The sequence below is a fragment of the Polistes dominula genome, unplaced genomic scaffold (genome assembly GCF_049000335.1).
Source record: "Polistes dominula isolate Pdom_NZ unplaced genomic scaffold, Pdom_raw_medaka contig_49, whole genome shotgun sequence".
NCBI lineage: Eukaryota > Metazoa > Arthropoda > Insecta > Hymenoptera > Vespidae > Polistes > Polistes dominula.
The window spans coordinates 613,189-633,000 of record NW_028300914.1 but is presented as its reverse complement, the minus strand read 5'-3'; the positions used below and the strand labels follow the sequence as shown (position 1 = coordinate 633,000).

At 32.6% G+C, this 19,812-nt stretch overlaps 1 protein-coding gene across 7 annotated transcripts in view; it reads left to right on the top strand.

The window, feature by feature from the left end:
* LOC107069348 (uncharacterized) overlaps positions 1-19,812 on the top strand; it is a 215,190-nt gene that overhangs the window by 144,738 nt on the left and 50,640 nt on the right. For all 7 annotated transcript variants that reach the window (XM_015326593.2, XM_015326592.2, XM_089169874.1 and 4 more), the window contains 5 exons: positions 1,031-1,124; positions 1,202-1,291; positions 1,707-1,799; positions 4,196-4,413; positions 4,929-5,067. In XM_015326593.2, the coding sequence (XP_015182079.2) occupies positions 1,031-1,124; positions 1,202-1,291; positions 1,707-1,799; positions 4,196-4,413; positions 4,929-5,067 (634 nt within the window). The remainder of the gene's footprint in view (positions 1-1,030; positions 1,125-1,201; positions 1,292-1,706; positions 1,800-4,195; positions 4,414-4,928; positions 5,068-19,812) is intronic.

Below are 19,812 nucleotides of genomic sequence, written 5' to 3'. Positions count from 1 at the left end.
TTCCGGATCTATCGAATTCTTGGCCCGAATCCAAATATACTAAGAAATAATTGAAATCATTCAAACAGTAATAGAATTTCAGGACCTTCCAAAATAATTTTTTTTTAATTTTATTTAAATGTTTCACGATACAAATGGGTTAGTATAGAATCATGATAGTTTATTTTATTTTATTTTATTATTCCTTGGAAAGTTAGAAAGATCAAGCAAAGGTGTAGTCGTAAACGTAGTATGTATGTCGGACATCGAATAATGACGGACACTTGAGTAAAAAGAGATCGTTGAAAACCGAATCCAAACTAGGACGATGTGTAAGGAACACTAAAGTAATTATATCACTGAGAAATAATGAAACGTGTATGAGTATAAACATATATGTACATATATGTGTGTGTATAAATCTAACAAATAAAAGAATCTTATCTTAAAGATCAGCTCGTATAGAAAAGTATAGTGGCGACTCTATCGAGATGGAATTAGAAATGCGATCTTTGATAGAATTGAAAGTAGGAAGGTGTAAAGGTACGACATAAGTATAACTGTGTTAATATATCCGTGTATGTTTCAATATTTATACACACACACATATATTATATATATATATTATATATATACACGTGTATTTCGTTTCCTGCCGTTCCGATAGATGAATTAAATCGGTCATAAGCAATTCTGTGAATTGACTTGGCACACGTATGAAATCAGAACGAATACTATTGCAGTACGGTACAAGAAGTATGATTGCTATTACCAAGCAAACGAACTCCAGACAGGGAGGAGGGGTGACGAGAAACGAGGGTGCTACAAGAGCCTCGTGAGAAACTTTGAATATGTACTTACTTAGTTAGGGTCTCTCTTGAGTATGAGAGGAACGGATCGAATGAAAGGATTTTTTGTTATTGGCATTATACGCGTTCTAATGTGTACTACAGTATGTTTAATTTTTATTCATTCCCTTTTCACGATTATAACTCTCTCTCTCTCTCTCTCTCTCTCTCTCTCTTATGTTCGGAAATATTTCTGATTACAGTTCAGAACACACGAAAGATGGATGGAGTCTACTCGTTCGTAGTGAATCTATGGAATGTTTGGATCTTTTGGATAAAGCATTGCTTCTTGTACAAGTAAGATTGTTTACAATTATTATAATAATTTTAATGAACAAATATATTACAATATATATATATATTAATTATTATAGGGAAGAATCAATGTGAATCAAGCATACATCTTACGAAGTAATACAGAAAACTCAGCAAACGACTCCATGTTACCTCTTAGTCGTGTCAAAGTAAGTTGATATTTCATTAAATTTATTTGAAAAAAGATTACAATTCTTTTTTTTTCTTTAAACTTTTAAGATAGAAATTTTCAGTTCGTCGAGCATATTTGTCGTATGAAACAACATTGGTACGACTACCTATTGACCAGAATTTACATTTCATTCTACCTTTGATTTCTCTAGAATGCACCCTTTGTTACTTTGTAGTATTGGTGAAATATATATATATATATATATAAACGTGAATCGATATTGTGAAGCTCGACTAAAAGAACATTTCATATAGTTGGACGTGTCTCGAATAATATTCTACAACAAAAGTTCGATGTTAATTGAAAATGATTTGTTATATGAATTGGTAATATGATATTTTCTTGATTATCACTGTGATACGTATATTAATTTAAATATTAATTTATTTCAGACGATTGTAATAAACGATACGACGATCAATAAATTTCTAAGAGAAAGGCGCGAAAGGAATCACGATCAAACGCAGTGGATTACATTTTACAAGGTAATTATCGTTTACTTTCATTATTTATGTTATTAATTACTACCTTTGAATATATATTTTTTTTTAAATATTGAGAATTGTTCAGAAATTAATTACGATTATATAATATAAAAAAAAAAACAAAATTGTAAGTTTTCATTAAAGATCGATAATTCGAGATACACATACAAATATCTATATATATATATAACGTGTCGATAAATTATGCGTCAAAATTCGAAATGCGAGAAATGAGAGATAAAATATTTCTTCGCATCATTCATCTCAGTAATTCGAAAGTCGCGACAAATTGCTATGAAAACGGGCGCTTCTGTCAGCCGGATGAGAGAGTAGTTTGCCCGTTTGTCGATTGACTCAATGTCATTACAGTGATTCGGCAGCTTCGATGAAATAAATACGCGGGCCGGATTCGAAGGAGAGAAATAATTGTGCCGATTCGCCACTCGAATGCCCTCCGAGATCTCTGCCGCAATTATGGTCCCGAGAATTTATGGTGCGACGGATGCCACTGACCGATCTTACTATTCTTTACAGTGACTCTCACTCAAATACTATCACCAATAATTGTATTTTTTGTTTTGTTTTTTAAATTGATAAATTAATACTAACATTAAATTATTATATTAAAAAATCGAATGTGTAATTTTGTAAGGGCATATTTAATAAAAAAAAAATCTAACGAGCATCGATAGAAATAAAACCGATGGCACTTTAAACTCGCGTTAAATTATTCGAGTGGAAAGTAAAGGTTCATTTCGAACTAGGACTTTTGAAGAATTCAAGGAACGAGAATTTACTACGCACCCGCCGACAGAAGCGAGTATTTAACCCTAAAGGTTACGAGGAGTCGTCTTCAGCTCACGGATTATCGCGTAAGCGCTTTTACGTTGATCTTTTGTACCGCCGACAAAAGACGATAAGTAAGGAGCACGAGAATGAGAAAAGAGAGAATGAGATTTAACTCTTCTCTTAACTTTCCTTGAACTATTTCTCAAACATACACCTTCAGTATTATTATCTACTGATTGCATTTTATTTCTTCAATTAGAATTTTGAAAGAATTCAATTGATGATGATATTTGTGTGAACAATTATTTCTGAACACTTCTATTAGCAATAAAACATTGAACATTCAAATAATTATTCGAACATGATCAAGATTTTCAAATATAGAACTTTAGATTAACAAGTCGAATGAAATTGAATGAATAAAATAACCCTAAGGCATTGATTTGATCGTACGATTGATCAATCTGGCAAATAATTCAACAGAAATAAGACATCAATCGAAAGAACTGGTAAAACTATTATTGATTGACAGAATTCATAGGTGTTCTTTCTTTCTATGTCATCGACAACTCAAAATTTGATTATCGACTCGTACGTTTGCGTTCCTGTTTCTAGATTATCTTATTATTTCATTAAGCTTAGTCACTGAGTGTTACGATCAAGAAACGAATGGATACCGTTTGACGCAAACTTGTCTATACATTTTTCTACGAATAAAAATATTAATACATGTTGTGTGATACATAAAGGAAGTTAAAATATGTGTTTTCATGAATTCCATGTCGATGAATAAACGCGATTAGTTTTATTTTCTTTTTTTTTTTAATCGTAACATTCATTCAGTATGATTGAGTCTAACATTCCTAATAAATGTGTCAGTGATATTATATCTCTATTTTTAATTAATTGTTCTTTTATCGTTAACAAATAATCTGAAAAATGTAATACAAAATACATTACTGATTCAACTACTTTTGTAATCACTTTTGGATGAATATTAGTTCAACAATATTAGTTTTATTTATTGTTATTCATATTTTAATATATTATATAAATGCTAAGTTTAGTACACAGAATAAGTGGTTACGATTAAAGACAAAACAAAAAATAAGTAATTACGTTTGACTACTTAGCAATTTTGTAGATGTTATCGTGTAATTGTCAGGTATCCTGTTTTTAAAACATATTATGCAAAGTACTGTTTTACATAATAGAAATAATATTGCATCTTACTAAGTAGAATAAATTAGCTTTTATAAATAAAGTTTGTTTCAAATTAGAAATAGAAAAGAAACCTCAAAATAATATATAAAACTTAGACAGTAATTTAGACTAGTATAATTATGCTATACTAAAAAGGATAACTTATACTTAGGAAACATTAATTTTTCTTATACAATTATTATCTAACTGTGATACTTTTGTAAAATAATAAAAATTGATAATATATAATTCCAATGAAATAATAATAATACTAATAATAATCATAAATACTATTACTATAATTACTTGTCCAATTTTATATTTGTGAGTGATCAATTGCAAGAATATTTCATTCGGTTTGATTAATATGAAGATTGAATTAAAATGATATTTGTTCTTTTTAGGAATACGATGGGTTAATGAGCGAATGGCATGCAGCTGGGCGGAGATTAGCGCTGGAAATGTCAGAATTAAAAGAATGCACAAGTTTGTCCGGCACCTTGACGCCTCTCGGTCGGCTCCTAACGGACCCAACATTGAGAAGAACGTCTAGGGACGCTGAAGTAGCCATTGCAGCTTTGGAAGAACGTGCTACACCGCTTTTACACATCGATTATGTCAAGTGAGCTTTCCAATTTCACTTGAAACGTCTTTACCTTTTTTATCGGACCAATTAAAGTTACGATCCTTTTTATTTTCTCTCTTTTAAGTATCTTAGAAAGGCGTATGTGTTTAAATGCTGTCAGAAAGCCGGAAGTTAATACGTTGATTAGTCACGCCTAGTCTTTACCGAGGGACCCTGCACACAAACAACATCATTTTCTTTTTTTCCTCTTTTAGTTTTTCACCCTAAGTAACTAGATATTAGTCAAATTAATAGTTCGACTTCCGCGTTGAAATTAAATGCTTTGAAATTCAACTAAAAACTGTTGTTATTATGTATTATAGAAATCTACCAACCCTCAAATTATTCAATAATATTATTAGTGGACTTTAACAGAAACCTGTTTAGAAATGAAATTTACCAAAGCTAGGATCATCGAGAGTTGGTAGATGTTTCCATCTACTAGAGAGAGAGAGAGAGAGAGAGAGAGAGTCCTATTAATTCGTCAATCAAAAAATTGATTATTTTGATAGATTATCTCTACAACGAGCAAGAAGATTGATGGAGGAAGTTGGTAACGCAGCAACGAGACTTGAGTCTTCATTTGAATCACGTAGAGCAACTATACGCAATCTCGCTGTACTTCGAAGTATCGAGGATCAAGCACGCGAGGTAAGTTCCCTTTCATTTGATACGAATATGATGTAAGAATGAATTATTACAAATTCCAACATTTGTCACAAATTAGCTAACCCAATAACCACTAAAAAAAAAATATTAAAAAAAGTATACCGAAATAACTATACTCCAATTTCTTCATGAAGCTCTCTTTCTCACACATACTCGTATCCATAAATTAAATATAATCGAAGTGACGACGCGAAAATTCGCACGGTTTGTTTTTACACTCGCTCAAACCCGATATCAATCGAATTGGTCAAGATTCATAATTTTACTAGACATCAATCGCTACCGCCCCAACAAATGAAATTCAAAATAAAAGTAATCTCCTCATACCCCTTCTATACGACTCTTGCTCGTGAATAATATTAATGCTTCCGTCTTTCTTCTTCACAAAGAATTTATTATTAATTCGGAAGGAAAAGAAGAAAAAAAAAAAAGAATAAGAAGAAGAAGAGAAAAGAAAAGAAAGTTTCACTTTGAAAAACCGCACACACGCGACAGACAGGATACTTCCTGAAGGGAAGAGAACCACCCACCCACCCGCGGTTTCGATCACTGTTCCGATCTCTTAACAAATTCTCTGCACGACAGGAGACTCGATCGGATCGAGACCTGACTTTTCTTGGGAGCCCTGTATTCGTGTGACTACACGAGAGATCGGTAACCTCGTTTCTGGCATCTTCGTCGACCTCGAGATGATGTTCGACCTCCTTTACCAAACAGTCACTCGATTCCCATCAACGTGGACACGTTCATCTTCTCTTTTCGACCATATTCTTTTCTTTTATCTTATTATCTTATTCTTTTTCTACCTCTCTCCCTCTCTCTCTCATGATTTTTTCTTTACTCATATTTCCTTCCTTGTTTTCCCCCCTTTTTTCCTGCTAATTTTTTTTTTTTTTTTATTGTGCATCCTGCCTATCCATCTTTCTTTACCATCGGCATATCTCCCTTTCTCAACGTTCAACGTTGGTGGTCGTTTCACCACCGGCAATTCCGTTCAGTTCTTCCATCTACTTAGCCTTAAGCAAATACGTGTTAATGCGTTTTCCTGGTATTGAGTTTAGAAAAATTATGATATATGTATGAGCAAATGATTTTGAAGTCAGTCAAGGTCTTATCTTTTCAAAAATTCAAATGAAATTTAATCGATTAGATATTGAATTGCAATTACAAATGTTACTATTTTCTTCATTCGAACTTGACCTACTTTTATATCATTTGCACAAAACAATTTTATTGATTTTTCAATTCTTTACACTCCAAGCGAAATCAACAACTCTTTTCTAACAACTATCTTGAAATAATATGTTATTTTATTTCATACAAGCTAAAAATTTACATTCAATTAGAAACTTTGTAGTAAACTTCATTTTTTGTTGTTCTAACATATATCATAATTATCATCTTTCTCTTATAGTTCTTTTCTTTATTTTTTTTTTTTTACAATACAATTATAGCGATTTACATATTAAATCTTGTACAAGATCCACAGTAATTTCGATATATAGGATTCAGGTTAATTTTATGTTTCTATGTTGAAAAAAAAAGCAAAAGCAAAAGCAAAAGAAAAAGAAAAAGAAAAAGAGCAGTCGTATTTTTTCCATATTTTTTCCCATGTGTCCTTCATTCTTGCTAAAACTTTACGGAGGGATAACTCTACGTACAAATGTGAAGCTACGTGTCTTAAGTACTTATCCTTTACGCGCTATAATTTGCTCTCTTAACGATCCTTTCGCACGAGCCTAGAATTAAATTCACCTAAGTACATGCATATACACTCTTCTTACGAATTGGACTCGGTCGTCTTAACCTTCGCAAGATTCTACTCTGTTATGCTTGCGCTGATCGTTTTATAATTATTAATAAAACATTCCTGAATTATAGAGTATCTCACGGATTATTACGAGTGAAACGAACGAATGATTTTTTCTAAATCTAATCACTAGGTATTGTCATAACTTCTATCTCTTCTGCAAACGATTAAAAATGTCTACTATGTAAAATACAATTTTTTGTTGTTGTATTTAAATGGATATATGTTTAAAAATTGAAATGAAATGGAACAATGGCGGGATTTGATATTTGCGGCAATGAACTTTCGAATTCCTAATGCCAGTTAATGATATAATAATAATAATAATAATAATAATAATAATAATAATAATAATAATAATAATAAAAAATAATTAAATATATATAAAAAAAAAAATAAGAATTGTCCATTGTCGAGATTAAGAAAGTTCGTTTCATAATCAAGAGCATTAAATTATTGTACTAAAGAAAAGATCGTACACCAGCTCGAATGGTTTTCTTGTGTTCGGTCGTTAAATTTAAACGATTGCGTCGGCTACTTGCAAGCACAAAGCATTCCACGATAATTAGATCCTATGAGATGCGTTCTCCATCTCTTCAAATGTATGTAAGTATTGTATTATACTAATGCAACTATCTGTGAACTCATATTGTCGACTGGACTTTCACTTCTTAGTACTCTATTACTTAATTACGATTTCGATCAGTAAAAAGGGCACGATTGGTGCTTTATTCATAGTGCATAATTGTATGCACTAAATTATGCACTACACATATTAAATATTATTCAATATGTTTTCAAATGTATTTGTCAATAATGAAGGAACTCGTATATGAAAAATTACTTTTACTTTTTACGAACAGTGGCATGCGTTGTTGTTGTTGTTAAGATAAGGAGATTGTTTAAAAGAGAAGAGATGAAATAAAAGAGATTAAGAAAAAAGAAGGAGACACGTTCTAAGGAGAATAAAGTGGGTCAGTCATGACAATTATTTAATTGTTCGAAATCGAAATACTCCCCCAAGGCATATTTCGCTTTCACGCGCGTGTGCATGCTATTGAAGTATTATACAAACAATATTTTTACTCCTTTCGTGCACTTCTTTTTACATATTATCTTTCATCTCGAGCTAATGACAAATCTTTAGTACATATAAATTTAAAAACAAGAATCAAAATTGACACAAACTTTCTGGACAATCCAATGCAATATTATGCACTTACCAAAAATGAGCAAATTCCATTTCCCGATGAGAGGTAATTGAGAAAAATCACTATCACTATAAAACACACACTTTAACAGTACGGAATACACCAAAAGACTGAAGCTCTCGCAAAATCTATGAAAACGTAGATAAATAGGTAATACTAATCCGTCACTCGGTCATTCAATGTTTTGTTTATGTATGGCACTCCTTACTCCTCACTCTTCAGCCGGTATCTATATTTCAATGCTGTTATTATTATTTTAATAAGAATTCTTTTACGTGATTTTAAAACATATTGACCTATAGAATTTTTGTTTATAATACTATTCCGTTTCCGAGTACTACACATTTATATATGTTCGTACAAAAAGAATAACAAAGAAATCGTATCATTAACTTTCTTATAATACCATTGTGAATAAACGAACATATACGGTGTACTATTTTTTTAATTAACAAAATTAGGATATGTAATTTCGCGCTCGTAACATTTTGATAAATTATTTTCTAAAGAAAGGAAAAAGTATGGAAGAGAAAAATGTATTTAGAAAAGATTGAATCATTTTAAAAAGTATCATTCCAATTTTCAACTGTCATTCAAAGCGGCACCTTTGATTTCCAATCTCTCAATCCCTCCCTTCCTCCCTCCCTTCCTCCCTTCCTTCCTCCCTCCCTTCCTTCCTTCTTCCCCCGTGTTTTATTGCGTAGAAATTTCTCCAATTTCGAGGCCCGTTTTAACGACACACGCACTTTCAAGTATGAGCGACATTTCTACGTTCCTTTCGTTTGATTCGTTGAATTCGTCTCGTTGTCTTCGCTTCGTAACCGACTTTTGCGCCCAATTACACTTGCGACGGTTCGAAAGCACGTCACGTTTTACATTTATCTCCACTTTCCACTAACTATCGGCTTTCGAGGCCGCTTCGTATTAGAGGGTTCGCTCTGCCCATCGATTATGCCGCATTAAGTTCAGGAGCTCGTTCGTGAAACACGAACAACGAACTATCGTTCAATTATCCTTCTTTTAATGCATTTCCGTGATTACGATTATAATGCACTACTTTTTTTGGTCTTATTATCTTTACATTTAGTTTATTTCATTTATTAGAATCTAATTTATAACGTATTTTATTATTAAATTCAAATTGCTAATCATACAATTTTCTAATTTTCTGAAATAATCATAAATTTAGTATTTAAACGAGATAAAAGATAAACATCTATTTTCTAATGTTCATATTATATAATCTGTGGATGAAAAATCAATACCTATCTTCCGTGAAGTATTGGAATTAGTTTTAAAGGAAATCGCGTGAAAGAGACCATCGAAAGGGAATTTACGATTGGACGAAGTATCGAAGAACGTTTCTAAATGCGATCTCGATGGGGGTATATACGATGAGTCACGAATAGTCAAGCTCGATCTCGCACGAGGGCAAAAGTCTCGAGAGGCGGCTTCTTTCCATCAGATAAAGAGATGCGCTGGGCATCGCCAATGAAGGCGAACACTTTTCCCTTTTGCGAACGGCCGTCGCATTCATCCGTTGTCTCCTCGGGTATCTGTGAAAAATATATATATCTATATATGTGATACGTCTATATACATATACATATATATGTATGTATCATCTATCCATAGATTTATGTATTCGTTCACAGTATACTATAAATAATTATACAAGTAAATGCATATACGGTATAGTATGTATATTTGGTGTGAATGTGGGTTTTGATGTATTTGAAATATTTGTTTGTATGTATATGATTCTTTGTAACGTGTGTGTAGGTATGCATACATTGTGGTTAGTATGAATTTTTAAATGTGTGTCCTATGCATATTTCCCCTTTTATACATGTATTCGTTTGAATATTTATGTATTGGAATTATGTATTGGTGTAAGAGAGTCTTAGATGGTAAACCTTTTACAAGCGCTTCCTTATCTATCCATTGTGAGAGCGTGCGTACAATCGTGCACTTTCATTGTTAAACGTAACTCGTATTGTCCTTGCGATATTACAGGCATGATCGTAATAGCGACGATATTTTTTTCTTTTATTCCTATGATGGACAAAAGGTAAAACGTTAGAACGTGACCACGGAGAAAGGTAAAAGAATCACGGCAATGACTTTACGTTAAACATAATTGTCCTTGTTAGGATAAATGCAGGTAGATCGATGTTTAGTATCGATTGTATTTTCGAGGAAAGTATCTTAAGAGAAAGTTCCTACAATTATTTTATTATTTTATCTTTTATTTAGTAATAATTAATTGTCCGTATTGTCTGAACAATATAGTCAGTCATCTCATTCCAAATTTCAGTTATAAAAAACAATTATGTTCGCGATAGTCGATCAATGAAACTTCATGAATCTAATAAACACTTTTTAAATTCGGTATTCAGTAATACCTCAATGTAATACTATTGTCATAGATATAATGGAACATGCAAATAAGCTAAGCTAGAGCTAAGCTTTGGCGTGTCATCATAACGCCTTATAGGTATAAAGGAAAACGTTTCCTGGCGGCCCTGTACTCGGTGGCGACAAGTCAGCTTGTTCTTTTTTTATTTTTCTTCTCAGTCGGTCGTTTTATCGTTTCTACGAAGGACCCTACAAAGGGCAGGATGTCCACGGGTCATTGAGTCTCCTTTCCGAGGCCTAGGATATACTATTCCCTTTAGATGGTTGTTCCATACCTGCAAAGTCAACCGAACGTTTTCTTAGTGAGAAACTTTCAATTTCCTTTCCTGCAGAATCAACAACTACGACGTTTCCTTATCCCTCAGCTATTCTCCTTTATTCCTTCGAATTTATCCAATGGATAAATCCAAAGGGATTCCTAATATGTCGAATTTTCGATATACTTTAACTTCTTCTTCTGCTTCTTCTTCTTCTTCTTCTTCTTCTTCCTTGTCAAGAACTTAGAAAAGATCAGCTCGAGTTGATAGGCGTACTAGTGTTAGCGTGCATCTTTCAAAGGGTTACTAGGATTAGGTACTATTTATAGCTGCGTGACCATATCCATTCGCCTGACTAGAGTACGTACGTTATCATGATGTCGTCGATAAGGTTCCAGAAGTTACTGTAATATCCGTAAATTTGATCCGGACAAATGAAGAATAAAAAATATGGTCAAGGTTTATTATTAATATGAAAGCATTAATCTGTATGTTTGTAATTTTTCAACAACTCTTTTTTATCATTTTTGTTATACTATTATAAGATAACATTTTCTTTTTTTTTGGTTTAATTCCTCTTTATGAACCAACAGGAAGGTTAGGTTACTTAACTTCCGGAAATATTAGCTGTAAAACAGGTTACAAGGCTTTGACCAGTCGTGCTTAGTTTAGACAATGTTAAAAGTATATCATAAATTTGTTAATCCGTTTTAAAGCAAATTACCCTATCACATCGGTCAATGACATGATACTGAGATAGAAAAATGATCGATCAGTGTTATCAAGCTTTCCTCGTACATCATTTTAAACGTCAGAATCAAAAAAAAAAAAAAAAAGAAACTAAAAAGAAATTATTTGATACATCCCCTTTAATGACATTTACTTATTACCGTGGAAGAGAAAATGTATATAAGAATTTTCCTTGCTTTTTTTTTTTTTTTATTATTTCATTTCTCCACCAATCAAATTGTACTTCGTGTAGGAACGATTCCTATAGTTCATAGTGATTGTTGCTCGATCCGATACTAGTTATATACGCGCGGAAACGGCGAAATTGCGTGACTCTTGAGTATCGGGTAACAGAAACGTAGAAGTACGCGTTCGCCATTAGGTGAACCTTCTTCGACTCACTAATATTATCCCTTCTGATTCTTGAGGAGAACTTGCTTGAAGGAAGGAGGAGGAGTTTTCCTGAATACTACAAGGAAAGATTATTTCTATGCATAAACATTGACATGTAATACTGAGTGTCACTTAAAATCATGTACCGTTACGCTTATTAGATTTTTGTTAGAAAATTATTGCTAAGTGTTTGATATACTTTCAATGATTGATAAATAATTCAAATAAATGTTAATTATATAATCTAAAAATGCCATATAGTAAGCGTAACGGTGTACGATTTTAAATGACAATCCCTGCATATACAAGGGTTGTAACAAGAAGTTGTTGGGGAGTATCGGGTATCACGGTGTTGCGTAATTGGAGCGAAACAGTTAGCTGATGGGATTAACGTAACGTCGACCTATCGAAAGATTGGATTTTCTGTGCTAATGAGTCTTCTAAGCTGTATTGAATTTTCTTCCTTTTCTCTCATTTTTTTTTTTGTTTTGTTTATTCAATGTATAGAAAGTAAATGGATTTAGAAGAGAAAGTTCTTTTCGCGTGTATAGATCTTTTAAATTGTAACACATTTGATTGACGTTGTTTTTGTGAATAGTTTAAAGTATTTTAATTATGTGTCATACATTTTTGGTAGAATGTTGATAATTACACATTTTATATGCAAATATTACAATAGTTGTTTTATTTCGTAAGTAAAATCAATGTAACGAGATATGCATTTTGTAGTTATGTGTTGTTACGAGTAAGACAACTATATTTCAGTAATTTTTCATCGTCAAACGGTTGAACGACCGTCAAAAGGTACTTTAACGGTGCAATAGGTCAAATTTACTCGTCGAAAAATGCAGTAATCTTCGTTGAAGCTTCCGAGACTTATGCGATCGTTTCGTGGCAATGTCGGCGCCATAGAAAATCTACGGGGGACTGTAATTTGCCAATTACTACTAATTGAATCGCTCTTGGAGAGTCCGGTTTGCGCGCGAGTTCCCACGTTATTGGGTCGTATTGGTTGCTCCGAAGTTTTATACTCGTGGTGATCTAACCTTTAGCGCCATTCAACGCATTACGACCGATTTAAAATGCGTTTATCGTAAAAAAAAACCAGACATAAAAGTAAAATTTATGGATTTAGTTTAAAGACAAAAAAAAAACATACAAGTAAATGAACGAATTAATTTATGTAAATAATCGAAGATGAAACATTTTCTCCTTCGGGTTTTTTTTTTATTATTATAATAATTCGTCAATATAAAACACGCTATAAAAGAGATATTTGTTCTGTTTGAAGAGTTCACAGCTAGAAAGTGGATTATCCAAGAGCAATAACGTAATCGTTGGTTAATTGTGATAATCGTACGGTTCGTTGCCTCGCACGACCGATTAACTTGGCAATTAGGCGTAAATGGCGATAGGAGTTATAACTCTAAGTCAAACTATCTTCCACGTAGATCTATTAATTCTATCTTACTAATACCTGAATTAAGATAAACATATTTCTCACGTATACAATGATAGTAATATATCTATCACGCGTCTTAATTTATTTTATTAACATTTTTCAACTTATTCAGGTAAAATGTTACGAGTTTTTTTTTTTAGAAAATAATTTCTCTATAAAAGTAATAAAGATATGAAATTCAAATTTCGTTATGATATTTATCGATACTTAAACAACATAAATATCAATTTTTATTAGATAATATTAATGATTGTAGAAGTAGCACTTATTGGAATATTGGATACATTTACAAATTTATAAGTTGCACAATTTTTCAAATATTTATATAGTTCTCTGTCCAAAATATGTGCAAAAGATTAACAAAATATGAACGCTTTGAAAATAAATGATTTCATCAATCGTATAAATCGTAAAAACTCGTTTGAAATTTATTAGAATTTGCGTTAGTCTGGAATATTTATCACGAACGATCTATTTTCTATAATAAACTTTCCACGCGGATAGAAATATGAAGGAAGAAAGTTATGATAAAGTAGAAAACATAGTCGAATGTTATATAGATCATAAGTATGGAAAGCCGGGGCAGTATGATCTCGTCCTAGAAGGGAACGACACGATTCATGGATCGTGGTTGCTACCATCGTTTAAACTCTCGGCACTTACTCGTTCGGACTATACTGCAAAGTAGTTACGTACTTTGCACTTATATTTACGAATTTATATCTATATACAGGATGTTTCAAAATAGTCATCTATTTTTTTTAACAATTTACCTATTAACAGATAAAATTGCTATTTTGTTGAGCGAATAACAAACACTTGCATTTTTTAAACGAGATATTTGTACGAGTTTCTAAGAATTTATTAAAATTGTCGAATACGTTTGGAAAGATCTTAGTCATCTTTATTAGAAACATCCTGTATTATAGCACGCGCACACTGTTACGCGACGTGTAAATATTTGTATGATGCACGGTCCACACCTTCTCGTATCTTAACACCATCTTCAAGCGGCACTGTGCACACGTTATAATCTGTGGCTGATATCGCACCGAGCAAAACATTACTCCAACTTAGTCGGCTTTGAATAAGATCATTTTCTTAACATGTCCCGAAGGATGAAGTATCGTTTACTACCTTTTTAACCTCGCCCATTTCACGTTTGTGAGAACTCGCCTCGTTATTACACTGACGATGAAATCCAAAAAAAAAAAAAATAGGAAAAGATTGATCCAAGGATTTGATTATTGTTTAGAATTTAAACAGTGTAAAAATAATGCAACATATTCTATAGAAACTTTGTAATCAAATAAATGTTAGTAAATGAAATTATGTCACAATATATCAAGAGAAATACAAAGTTGGAATATGTTACAGTTATTAATATATTGAAAGCAGGAAAATGAACGTTAACATGTCGGTCTAAGCTGATCAAATGGAAGATCGGTATCTCGGACGTCCGGTTTTCCAACGAGCTATGATCGATCAATGTTTGTATGATCGACGGCAAGACGCGTGGCTGTCTCTCCCGATAATAACAGTTTACTTTAGTTTAGACGGATACGTTTAGAGAACTCGCTAAAGAAACTCGTTTCTAAGCCGAAAGATTTAAAACGTTTCGTGTACAAATATTGTGACACATTGATATCTCAAATCAACGATCGCATTACGTGCTTAAGGATTGTAATTTCTTTCTACCAACATCTGGTGAAACAGGTTATCTTATTCCGACACTCAAACACCTGTTTATTCATCTTAAAATTCATCTACTCGATCACGGATTTACGAATTATCGAATTTTCCTATCGTCAATAGAAATTTATTTATTTTTTTGGGAAACTTGTGTTCCTATAACGATGCATCTACATATACAAACACTCATACATACATCCGTGGGTAATTCGATACGAAAAGAAATCGAGAGAGTGATCGGAAAGATTGGAAAGTAACCAATCCCGCAAATCGACAAATTTTCGAGACACCCAAACGTAACGATTGAATCGTAAAAGCAAATTTGTGGTACGCATTCGGAAATTATCTTTACATTATGTGTCGACAGTGTTTTTTTCAATTTTCGGCGAGACTGATCTTGATCTTCACGCGTACATACGAAAGTGGATTTAATATCGAATCGTGGTTACAACGATTATATTCTGAAATTTACATCATTTTCAATTACCGAAGACAGTAGTATCTTGTGCAATATTATAACGATACGATTATATTTCAAAAAGAAAATGAAAGTTTTTGATCTTTCTTTTTATTTATTTATTTTCTTTTTTTTTTAATTTCTTGAAAATTTGTCGATAACTCGTAAATTGAATTCATCGTGAATGTACCTTCTTTTAAAAAAAAAAGAAAAAAACTACAGTTACTTTTCGAACAGTCCAATAAATTTTGCATGAAATGTATAAATAAATCAGAAACACGATATCGATTTATTGAAATATCTTGAAGTGGGATATCTAAAAAAGGAATGAAAAAAATTGTTTAGAAGGGATCAATGAATGCAGTAAATTCAGTTTCAAAACACATAGGAAATCGGTGACTGTATATTGGATTGAACGTTATCGATGATTTTCATGCGAGACTCCTGTAACGATCTCTGAGGCGCCAGGCTCGTCCGTAGCGCCGGTTTTACGTGTGTTTGCGATCTCCGATCTGAGCTTTGTCGATCCTTTGTCGATCCTTTGTCGATCCTTTGTCCCGTCTGGAGACGACGGACTTTTGCATTCGCGACGATAAGCCACGTCGAATCACGAGGCGCCGGTTCTTGTCTGCACTACCGCCAATTCTTGTGCAATCCCTTAAGAGACCCCCATATAAATTATATAGGGTGTTCCAGATAATCTTTCTTTCTTATTGTCACATCTAAAATATGAAACCGTGGCTGCAAACATTATTTAACATTGTAAGAAAAATTATTTCCGGATGCGAATATAAAATTGGAAAAAAGCTCAGTTTATTGTAAATGGAATATGATTATTGTGTGTGTTTTTACTGTTATTGTATGAAATATAAATTATATATGTGATGGTATGAGATATCATTAATGGTTTGGCAGATTTTAAAGTGTTTTTTACACTACAGTCGATTCTTCTGCAATTTTTGAAAATAATTATTATGATATATTTGAGATAATAAGAAACGGATAATGTGAGACACCCTGTATACCCTCGTTCTTCTATCCGTACTTATTACGAAACTTTCTCTCTCTCTTTATCTGTTTTCTTTTTCTTTCCTTCTTCAACAAGGATAGCGCAAGCGTGCGAACGATTTTTATTAGCGAGGTTATAGCTTCCATTCAACATTCATACTTGCTACATAAGTATAGATATATTATATTTGTATCTGTGTATTACATGTATATGTATCCATGCAAAATACTTTGTCGTACGAACGTGGCACGAGTTTGCGACACCCTTTACGTCGTAGAATCGTTCGACTAATCGAGAACGCAATCGCTAAAGCGGACTTGGACTTCCTCTTATTATTACTTTCCTTCGCTAGGTCGATTAACAGAACCGGATTATTTTTCAATAAATTAATAACTATACTATTAAAACGAAGAAGAGTTCTAGATCGTAGAAGTTCGTTTGAATAAGAAGATATTGTTGTTTTTTCTATCACAGTTTTATAAATGAAATCGCATTATTTTACGATTCAACATAACGATGATTATCAATACTTTTGTTCTAATTACTGTTGCAACTATAGTTTCTTTTAAATTTAATTACACCAATTAATCTAAAATTGCGTAAATTAATGTAAATATAATACTAGAAAACGGAATCATTATTTTGACAAATTGTTAGTCCTTAACCGTTGCTTACATTTTACTGATTTCACTTTTGATTAAAAAGATCTTATATCTCGTATCTCATATCATTGATCTTGATCTATTTAAGTATGTAAGTATAGTGACCAGTTTTCAAGTTGTACGCTTTAAACATAGCAATCGATCAATCACTTGCATGAATTTAACGTTTGCAGTAATATTTTTTTTTTCCTGATTCGAAACCCAGTATATAAATCATGAAATTTCTCTGTTACGTATATGTTAAAAAATTAAAAAAAAAAAGAAAAAAAAACAGATACAGTTAGAAATAAAAGATATGTTTAATGATATGAGAGAATAAAATTTGCAATAAGATGAAAACGAAAATAAGGAGTAAATCGCATGAGCGAATCACCCTCGCGCTTCCAGGTTTCTCAAAGTATGCTGAACAGAGGCATAACTTGGAGCACTGGTTCTTAGAACGCCCTGGTATGCTAATTGCGGTCTCCGTGCGTAAGCGAATACGTCGTTGCATTGTGTCCATGTGTGTATATGTGCGTATACGCAGGGCTTATCCAGTTGAGACCAGGTATACTTAACGACTACGTAGTAAAGACGCGATACACACCATCTAACTTGACTCCTTCCCTTTTCCCTTCTTTACTTCTTATTTTTATTCGTCCTTCGTTTTAAACGAAACATTCCACCGAATCCAAAGCACAGCGTGTTGTTGCTCCTGACGTATTATAGAAAACGAGTCGCGTTCGATCAACACTACAACAATAAAATTCAAATGATTTTTATAATGAGAATTACCTTGAACAATTTTTCTTTTCTTTATTTTTTTTTCTTTAATATTATACTTCATATCATTAAGGTAAATATTTCTATTATTTTATTAGGATTATTTTGTAACTTGATAATTATAACTAGGATAAATATAATATCACTTGTCGTGTTCATTTAGTTTCCTTTTTCTTGAAATTTTCTAGAATTTTGTACTATATTAAAGTCTATCGTAATTACTCGTTCTTTTATATTCTCATTGCAACTTTGGTGACATTTGCCAACGTGATTATAGGTGCGATCGGTAGAAGGATTTTTTTTCTCTTTTGCTAAAGTGATCCGATTAATGACGCGAATCGTATAATTTCCTTTCCGTCCTCCAACTCTTTCTTCCTTTATATTTCTCTCTCTCTCTCTCTCTCTCTCTCTTTCTTTCTTGTTGTACTCGTTAAAGGTACACGTCGATGAACGAAGATTCTTATTACAGGAAATAACTCAAATGGGTCCAGTCGTGTCATTAAGTATGCGTGTCTCGAACACGGGCGTTACACTCTAAGTTCTGAAACATCTTTTATATGTGTGTACATACATATACCTATATATAAAGATATGTGTATGCATTTAGGTATATCCTTTTCGTTTCAGCTCGTTCATTAGGTCCCTCCCACGTTAAGAACCTAAACTTTTCAATAGGAATAAATTTCATGGGGAATTTCGGTAGAGAATCGTCCTATTTGATGGCACTTTAAAGATAAATGAATGCTTGAAATTTTTCTTTTCAACATTTGAAATAAATGATTTGACAGTTTTCTTCTATGATCATTAATTTACTTACATTACTAATTTTTTCAACTACTTTTTACGGTTGTAAAGCCTAAAAAAATGTATTAGTTTCAAGTTGTTAATCAATGATTTCTTTGTACTTACAAATTGTCAAGAACAATAGCAAGAAATAATTTGTTAAAGTTTGAACGTTGTAATATCTACGATAAATATACATTTATATTTAAATAATCGTAAAAATATGGAAAAAATCAGTGTGTGAAAATGAATCCGAACTTATGCATTTTCTACTTTCGCATCTCATAACGATTTCAAAGACAATTTTTTTTTTTTGTTCACGTTCATGCATACACCGACACGAGACACCAAGGGAACCGGTTTTTATACGACAACCGTTTATGTATATGGACTTGGTTAAATCCAGCCGTTACACAATTCTCTTTAGAACTATTCGAGATAAGGGGATAAACTTTTATACGAGCTTACATAATTTTCAACGTGTGTAACTGTGCATCGTATGGAACGATCATGAGGCGCGCTAAATAAGGCATTCCACGAATAACATCGATGTGTTCTTATGCATTTTATGACCATCTCTAAAAACATTAGAAATTATAGAGACAAAAGGATACTGCGAGAAAATTGAAAAAAAAACAAACAAACAAATAAACAAACAAGAAATATGAATAACATTGTATGCAATAAATATGCATAGGTATTTAGCAAATACGAATTGAGATTCTCAACACGTGAACGTTTTGCAAACATTATAAACAATATTAAATTATTTCCAATAAAAATATTAAAATAAAATGAAGAAAGTAAAACAGGAGGAAGAGGTTGAGCAAGGGAAGGAAAGAGAAGGGAAGGGAAGGGAAGGGAAGAAAAGTTTTGGAAATCGAAGGTGTGAGAGTGCAACGTTCGTGACGGGTGGTAGTGAGAGAAAAGAAAGAAAAGAGAGAAAGAGAGAGGAAGGGAGAGGAGGAGGAGGAGAAGAAGGAGGGGGAGGGGGAGGGGCGCGTGGCTCTCCTTGGTGTAGGTACGTCTTAACCCATGATCGGTCCAAGGCGGCAGTGAGTCCTTCTCTGCCGCAGCATCCA